The sequence below is a fragment of the Triplophysa dalaica genome, chromosome 4, assembly GCF_015846415.1.
Source record: "Triplophysa dalaica isolate WHDGS20190420 chromosome 4, ASM1584641v1, whole genome shotgun sequence".
NCBI lineage: Eukaryota > Metazoa > Chordata > Actinopteri > Cypriniformes > Nemacheilidae > Triplophysa > Triplophysa dalaica.
Window position 1 is genome coordinate 12,791,697 of NC_079545.1, and position 8,725 is coordinate 12,800,421.

Consider the following 8,725-nt stretch of genomic DNA (forward strand, 5'->3'; position numbering starts at 1 on the left):
CCTCCCTCCACTAGAAGGAGCTACGCCCTAACATGGAGCGATGTTGACAGATGGTGCATGGCCCACCATGCAGACCCAATTACTGCCAGATCGTTTCAGTGCTGGAGTTTCTGCAAGATAAACTGTCCTCAGCGACTAGCCCCGGTACTCAAGGTTTATGTGGCCACCATTTCGGCCTGTCACCCCCTGATTGACGGGGTTTCTGTGGGAAACACCCTTTAGTCACCCGCTTTATTTGTGGAGCGAGGCGGCTGATGCCTCCTTCTAGAGGGACAGTCCTTCCATAGGACTTAGCGACAGTGCTCGAGGGTCTAGTTGGCGCCCCCTTCGAACCTATGGAGTCAGCGCCTGTCAGGCTTCTGACCTTTAAAATGGTTTTTCTAATGGCCATCACCTCTCTTAAGAGAATCGGAGATTTGCAGGCGCTTTCAACCTCGCCGTCCTGTTTAAATTTTGCCCCTGGGATGGTCGAAGCTATTTTTTCGAAGCATCTTCACCAGAGTTATTTGCCTAAAGTTCCGTTCACCACCGTGCATCCGGTTATTCTTGAGGCCACTTGCCCTCCGCCGTTCACGACGTCCGAGCAGGAACGATTACACCTCCTGTGTCCAGTACGTGCTCTTCAGACTTGTGTCCACCGCACTAGCCAATGGCGTAAAGCAGAGCAACTTTTTATATGCTATGGGGGCCGCAACAAAGGGGCGGCTGCAACCAAGCAAACAATATCACATTGGGTGAGGGATGCTATTGCTCTGGCCTATGACGCGAGCGGTCAAGCTTCACCTCTAGGAGTCAGAGCTCATTCCACAAGGGGGTTTCATCGTCTATGGCCTTAGCAAGAGGTGTCCCCTTGCAGCAAGTGTGTGATGCGGCGGGCTGGTCCTCTCCACACAGATTTGTTCGATTTTATAGTCTGGATGTTCATGCCACTCCGGGCTCACGTGTCCTGGAGTCTACATCCCAAAGTCGTGCTTGAGGCCTCCTCTCGGATTGTGCACACACGTCACACAACCTTGGGGGGTCCAGACACTTCTAGTACAGCGGCGTTGGTATTCTCGTTCCCATAGCGTTTGAAATGCAGCATCCAGTGTAGCTTTTGATAGGGAACGTCTCGGGTTACTTGGCTGTAACCCTGTTCCCTGAAAAAGCGGTAACGAGATGCTGCGCCTCGATGCCGCACTGTAGGCGTGCCCGGACGTCCTTTCAGACAAAGTTGGAACCTGATGAAGCGTCCGCATTCACGCGTATTTATAACCGGCAGGTGCGGGTGTAATTAGCCACGTGACATGCAGAGGTTATTTAAAGCCAAAATCATTTTTGGCGTGTTTGACACACGTGCTTCACAACCGGTCGAACAAAGACTGTTCTCCCATAGCGTTTGAAACGCAGCATCTCGTTCCCGCTTTTTCAGGGAACAGGGTTACAGCCAAGTAACCCGAGACGTTTTTCATAAAGAAATGTAGAGTTCTTTTTGGGATAGGCCTTCTGTAATGTCCACGTCATCAAAGCTAACAGAACTACAGTAAATGGTCACTGGACTAATATTTCAATTTCATAAATTGAAAAGGACAAAAATTGCCACCTTTAAATTAAACTATGTTGATGGATTTCTCTCTTTTGCGCATAGACACCGATTTTATTACAGCTTCGAGTAAAGAGCTAGTTTTCATCATGCAATTTCTGAAAAGCAGCCAACAGAATTCTGGCAGGAGGGTCTCACGATACGATAAACAGTTTATTAAAAAAATCTTGCTTGTGTGTGTGGGTGTCATCCGAGATAAACATTTGTTGCTTTATCAAAATGCGCATTGTGTTCTCTTCTAATTGAAAAATTGGAGAAATTAGATAAATGCATCTCCCAGTTTACATCCATCACCAGAAGATGCAGGTGCCATGGCAACTAATCAAGCCCAGCGATTCTTAGTTTAGTCAATGGCTCGCTGCCAAAACCAGTTCCTGTTCTCCAAGATAATGACTCCTTGATGCAAGCAAACACCCATTCTGTAGTTTAATTAACCTTCAGTAAATGTAATGCATGTATCTGACTTTTGAATGCTGACACTATCGCTCTTTCCTGTGCCGCTGCATTTAAAGGAACAACTTGACATGACTGCCATCGTGTGGTGTAAAAAGGAACATACCTAAAAAAACGGATAATTAAAATGGTTGGATGAAGTCAAAATTATATCTATAAATGCGCAAAAGCGTACACACTGCTATAATAAGCTTTCGTGATGGTGATGTTGTTGATAAAGCAAGTACTAAATCGAAAAACTAAATGATGGGATGCGATCATTTGCACTGTACGTGGGTAAATTGCAGTGCGTAACGCATGGTGCTATCTAATACGTTCTTCGTGAACAGATGTGAGTCTATTAAACCTCCTCGTGTTCCAAACAACATCTGTGTTTGCTCTTTAACTATTTTATTGTTATAAAATGCGTGATCAGCTCTCTGCATTCACATTATGAGGCATTTTGTGCTGTATATCAACATTTAATATTACATTTTTAATTTGCTATTTAATTTAAGTGGATGACATTTATGTTGAACCAAATGAAAACATCATAAACCTGTGTAATTTTCAGTTGATTGGACATAGGAACAAAAGGTTTGGACATGGGAACGCGTGTTCGTAGTCCTTGTTTCCGGACGGTACGTTTGGGCCGGTAACACACGGCGAAGGCTAGTCATTACAGTGATGCTGTGAAACGTAAGTTTTATTTAGATATTCTATGACATATCAGTGTTTTAATGTTTTATAAGTTTGTTTTTCATACTCGAATGTGATTTGTGTTATTGTCGTCTCTGCAAAACTCTGCAATCGCTAATTTTTCACTTTGTAAGATGTGGCCATTATTAAATGCTTTAAAGATAAAATGGGTTATAATTTTAAATGTGACATTGTTGTCTTTGATTTGTTAATTGCCTTATATCAAATTTCTGTTCTATCGTCATCTGTTTTCTTTTATATTTTAAAACAAATGGTATGCTATTGTGTTATTGGTTATCTTCTTGCTTAGTTTTTTATGTTCTATATCATCTTCAGTAGATAGTGACATGTCATTGATTTTAAATCCATTCTTTAATATGATGCTTAAATGCGATATAAAAATTAAAGATCAGCGTCATCAAGCTAAGCAGTTTGTTCTTTGTCTTTTCTAGACTGATTCAATCACTTTGTCCTTCTCGCCCATTGGGCAGACAGTGGGGGCGGTAATCATGTTGAGTGACATCCCACGGGACGCCCTCCTCCGCCCTCTCACCCGAAATGAGGTGGTGGGGATGCTGCTGAGACTGACCATCTTTGGAGCTGCAACATATTACAGCATCAAATGGGTGGTGGAAGCTTTTGACCCGACAGAGAAACAAAAATCTCAGGCCAAGAAAAGGGTAAAAAAATCTCAACTACTGAACATGAGTTTATTGTGGTAATACAATGTAAAATTTTTACTTTTCAGATTTTTTCTATGTCCCTTATTCCTCCAGGCAGAGCGGTTGATGAAGGAGATTGGCATAGAGGGTGTCACTCTGACAGAGTATGAGATGAACATCGCCACCCATCTCATAGATCCCCGCAGCATTAAAGTAAATGAAAGTCATGATATACAAAAAGTTCAAAATGTCAGCAAATTCGGTTTTATTCAAAAACAGAGTCGAAGTGGATATGTTATGGAATGCTTTCTTCCCTTGTAAGGTGACCTGGAGAGATGTTGCTGGTTTAGATGATGTCATCACAGATCTGCAGGACACTGTCATTTTACCTTTTCAGAAATACCACCTCCTCTGTGGCTCTAAACTCTTCCAGCCTCCCAAAGGTAAAGCACAAAAAAGCGACCAGTGCTTTTAGACATTGTGTACAAATGTTTGTTATGTGTTCACATTTAAACTGTCTTGCAGAAATGTGTTCATACCATCATTATTCAGTAAGGTTTTCAAGTTCATTTTTATGTATTGTATTGTTTTAGTCTTGTCCCAGACTTTATCAATCTGATATAACACGTGAAGATAAATTTCACCTTTGAAGTGATTTTCAGAGTAATGGGACTTTTTTACCTAAAAAAAACAAAGGCAGAATTTGGTTTCCACTTCCATTTCACAGGTGTACTGTTGTACGGGCCGCCAGGATGCGGAAAGACTTTAATTGCCAAGGCAACAGCGAAAGCATCCGGATGCCGCTTTGTTAATCTCCAAGCCTCCACTTTGACTGACAAGTGGTATGGTGAATCACAGAAGCTGACTGCTGCTGTGTTCTCATTGGCTGTCAAGATTCAGCCCTGCATCATTTTCATTGATGAAATAGGTAACCTGTGAATCTGCTCTTCAAATTCTTCATAGTTAAGATGCCAGACAGATGAGGAAACAGGTGCTGAATAAATCATGCAGACAGCACTATAATGACAAACCCATCTGTAATCGCTGTGTGTTTGCATACATTTTGTATTCATGATGGCTTGTTATGGAAGATGTGGTACACATTTTTGCATAATGATGGCTGGGTTTTTTCAACACCATGTTGTGCTGGTGACATTTGAGTAATAATAATGCACTGTGAAACGGCTCATAATCAACAAGCTTAAACCGCAGAGAAAGGGATTGCGGTAATTATTGATGCTTCTTTAAAAACGCATACATTAGTTTTTTATTTATATGTTACTTATATTCATTAACCATTTAACCTCAAAGGAACATTAGTAACACTTTTCACTGCTTTTATTTTTATGCTAACTAGTTTTACAAGTCATGGTTGTATGTAAGTGTGCTCTTGTATCAGATTCATTTCTAAGGAACCGTTCCAGTTTGGACCATGAGGCCACTGCTATGATGAAGGCCCAGTTCATGAGTCTCTGGGATGGATTAGAGACGGGAGCCAGCAACCAGGTAACCCACACACGTACATGTACATGTTAAAGCTGAAATGATATAAGAACACTTTCAATGCGATGTTAATGTTCAGGTTATGGTGATGGGGGCTACTAACAGACCTCAGGATGTGGATCCAGCAATACTACGCAGAATGCCAGCTTCCTTTCATGTAGGACTCCCTGTAAGTCTATAAAACTCAGACACGTTGATGTTTGTTACGCTTTATTAGTGAGATAATGTCAAAGACTTCAATTGATTTAATATCGGGCATTTGTTGTCTTTCCAGAATGCAGCTCAAAGAGAAGAAATTCTTCGACTCATTTTATCTGGTGAAAAGGTAAGTCTCCAAGCTCAGCCATTGGTTGATCAGGTGTTGTCATGTCATGTCAACTTCAAACAAACACATCGCAATTCCATTTGCTACCACTAGTGGTACCCAAACGACACTTCACCTTTAAAGAGTACATAACTAGGGATTTTTAAGGTCCTACTTTGGTCAATGGAATGTCAAACAACAAGTTTATGTACATAAAACGTGTAAAAACACTATTATTTCGTGATAATAGGCAGTTATTCTTACCTTACTTCTTGACTGGCTCTAATATGATTCGTTCTACAATTCATCTGTCTAATCCCCTCCTTTCACAAATGAGCCTCACCAGCCACAGTGTTTGGGGCAGAAGAGTGAAGTTTTCGCAGGCAGTCCTAGCAAAACGTACATACATCCGTGGCGGTTCACGAATTGGACTAGGGATGACTCCTTTGCGTGATTCAGAGTCGACTCTCTTTTTTCCAAGCCAATAACTTTGTTATTCATTCACCTTCGGATTTACAACTTGGCAGACTGCTTACTTTCAAACACGGCAACATAACACACTACTTAAAATGTCTTTTTCATGATCTCATGTTACTCTTTAAACAATCATATGAAGCACCAAATGAACTCCAAGGCTTTGAATTCTTTCTCCTCCTCAGCTGAGCAACGCAATCAACCTGAAGGAGATAGCGGAGCCGACAGAAGGTTACTCTGGCAGCGATCTGAAAGAGCTGTGCAGGGATGCTGCCATGTACCGTGTCAGGGATTACGTCCGCAAACAGCAGATGAAGCAGATCGTACAGCAGTTCCAGCTGGATGAGGAGGAAGAGTATGTCTCACATGTGTCGCGTTTGTTTCTAGACGAGCATTTGTCAAATTCTGTCTTAACTAGGCATGACAGCATAGAACCTCAAGCGCTGAATCGTGTTAATCCGTGTTACAAATCTTTGTTTTAACCGGCTGTGTCAATCCACAGCATCAAGATGTTTTGACAGTTCGCCATGTGTAGCCCCTCCCAAAGTGACATCTAATTGGTTTAAGCTTCACATTTCCGAATAAATTCTGATTGGCTGTGATTCTCAGTGCAGCCTTTGATGGGTGTCAAGAGTGTGGTTATAAAGCTCAATCTATTTTATATACCGAAGTAAACATTATATTACCATTTGCAGATTTCGCCAGAAGTAAACTGTCACGATCAGTGATGCTACTGATTTACTGAGTAAAAAAAAAATGGACGCCATTCAAATCCCCATGCCAGCATTTTTTTTTTACTGTTCAACATTCAGCGTAATTGTGTAGGAGTAAGTTTAAACATATATTATTTTATATTTTGTGTAAGCCTGATTTTCTCCTTGGGTCTCTCCTCAGGCGCATGGACGGAACGCAGCTGAGGCCCGTGACTCAACTGGACCTGCTGTTTGGCCTAGATAAAATGAGAGAGTCCAAATTGGCTACAGTTGTCCCAGCAAATCTGAGAGAGGTGCCACTGGACTGAATATATCTCACTGTATACATTGTGTAACACTTCACTCGCACTTTCTCACGCTACTTTCTATATTTCTGCCTCTTCTAGATCACTGTCATTTTGCATTTATTCTTTCCCTAACTTTTTCTGTTACATCTTAAACATTAGTTTAATGCACTACTAATGCATTTACTCTTGGGTATAACCCAAGTCTTGGGTATTTTTTTGCATGTTGTGGAGTAGCAGAATACTATATTGAATCACTGTTTGGAAATGAAAGATAGATTTGCTAGCTGTTTTACTGTGTCTACACATGTTTTGGAGTATTAGAGTATTAGAACAAGTATAGTGTGTTAAATGTCTCAGTAAGATGCATGAGTATCTCACTAAACTGATCAGTGCATGAGTGATGAACATTAATTAAAATCAAATGATAAATATCTTCATGCAAAAACATACAATTTTGTAATCTAATTTATGCCAAATTTAGTATTTAAAAAGTATTTTGTGACATATTTAGTATGTCACTTATTGTACAGTATGTATGAAGGCTTGCATAAAGTGGTGTAGCCTGTCCCAGCATCTCTGGCTGTAATAAAAATGTGTATTTATTTATTTAATTATTTATTTATTTAGAACAAATTAGGTAATGACACTTTTTGTACTTTTTTCTTCGTGATTTTAGATTTTAACTCGAAACAAAAAAATAGTTGTCTTAAAAGTACAAATTCTGTCATTTATTTTACTCTTTTCATTTAAGACCTGTTTATGACATTTTACTCTCTGTAGTGCTGAGAAGGGGAGGCGGGAAGGGTGGAGTGAGCCGTTGTTTGCAATTCAAAACCTTACCGCTAGATTACTCAATTTGACAATTGGACCTTTAAAGTCTGAATGATATGCCGTTGTGAACGTGATGCGCTTAACTTGGAATAAAATCAATAAACCATTCAAATTGTCAAAACCAGCATCTTTTACTGGTTATCATTGGCTCGCATATACAGTTTACTTACACAAGCACCGAATGCTTTTTTGCAAATTCCGGTTTGTCCCTTCTGACCTCCATTGAGTTCTCCTCTTTCACCAGCCGTAGACGCCTTCAGGTGGAAACATAAGGTTTTCAATCGCTTTATTTTTCAAGACGTTAAAAGAATTTAAGTGTTTCCTACGCGCTTCATGTGTGTTGCAAACCAGTAATTCCAAACTAGAAGTTAGCAGGTTTTAAAAAGACATTCAGAGTAGAATAAATTGTGCCACCATTGAAGTATTATTTTCTAAATATAAAAAATATATGAATTATGTTTAGGAGTAAGGTTTAATAGGAAGCTATTTCCGATTTAATTTCCATGAAAGGCTACTGAGGTGATACTGATGGGACTGTGAGGGGTATTCAAGACCACACAAACACTATGTTGAAACACTGTTGTATAGATGTAACATGGTTATTATGTGTTACTTTGATAACGGGTGGAGAAAACTATGTCTGGCAGCTTAATTAACCATACATTAAAAAATTTCACACATTGCCTGTTAGAATATATGTATCCACATATTCAGAATAACATGATGCGTTGTGTTCATTTTGAGTCATTTGACATGTATAGGATGAATGTATTTTGTGTCTGCAGTAATTCCATCATTTGGGATAAACTATCATGATTTCCTGTGTGTTGTCCTGGTTTGGGAATCAGGAATTTGTTTAATTGTAAACAGGAATTCATGAAAGCATCTCTCAGATCTTGGTCTCAATGTTGTGATGTTGTGAATTTTAAACAGATAATAACATGCTTGTCTCGCACAAAGACATCACCACAATGTGACAATGTTTAGAAAGTCTTTATTCCCAAATCATATTAAATCCATTTGGGATGTATTTAATGATTGTTGTCGGGATCGATGTTAACATGAAGTTGATTGTTCTCATGACTCCCCATGAGAATTTTTTTTTTTTAATGGTCAAAAAGAAGTCGTTCTGATAAAACGTAATTTGAACACTGGTCAGAATCGTGTGTGTTTGTTAGTAAGAAGCAAACCCATACATTAGCGTGTATGCCATTTTATTGCCTGTGATTTTAACCATT

The 8,725-nt window shown here is 39.8% G+C and overlaps 1 protein-coding gene across 2 annotated transcripts; it reads left to right on the top strand.

Moving 5' to 3' along the window:
• The first annotated feature begins 2,644 nt into the window (after positions 1–2,644).
• Positions 2,645–8,167, top strand: atad1a (ATPase family AAA domain containing 1a). Of its 2 annotated transcripts, XM_056744790.1 has the most exons (10): positions 2,645–2,713; positions 3,166–3,393; positions 3,490–3,588; positions 3,698–3,818; positions 4,103–4,303; positions 4,775–4,881; positions 4,958–5,047; positions 5,153–5,203; positions 5,842–6,011; positions 6,551–8,167. In XM_056744790.1, the coding sequence occupies exons 2-10, from the start codon at positions 3,223–3,225 to the stop codon at positions 6,675–6,677; spliced, it is 1,137 nt and encodes a 378-aa protein (XP_056600768.1). In that variant the 5' UTR covers positions 2,645–2,713; positions 3,166–3,222; the 3' UTR covers positions 6,678–8,167. The 2 variants fall into 2 exon arrangements, with proteins under 2 accessions (XP_056600768.1, XP_056600769.1); XM_056744791.1 differs by lacking the exon at positions 2,645–2,713 and having other exon boundaries at positions 3,260–3,393; positions 3,462–3,588.
• Positions 8,168–8,725: the final 558 nt, after the last annotated feature.

What these genes read in the sequence shown, in the direction of transcription:
- atad1a (XM_056744790.1), top strand. Translation starts at nt 3,223, where the DNA reads ATGTTGAGTGACATCCCACGGGACGCCCTCCTCCGCCCTCTCACCCGA. An exon ending in AGACGGGAGCCAGCAACCAG is followed by an intron (nt 4,882 to 4,957) that starts GTAACCCACACA and finishes GTTAATGTTCAG; the next exon opens with GTTATGGTGATGGGGGCTAC. An exon ending in CAGCTGGATGAGGAGGAAGA is followed by an intron (nt 6,012 to 6,550) that starts GTATGTCTCACA and finishes GTCTCTCCTCAG; the next exon opens with GCGCATGGACGGAACGCAGC.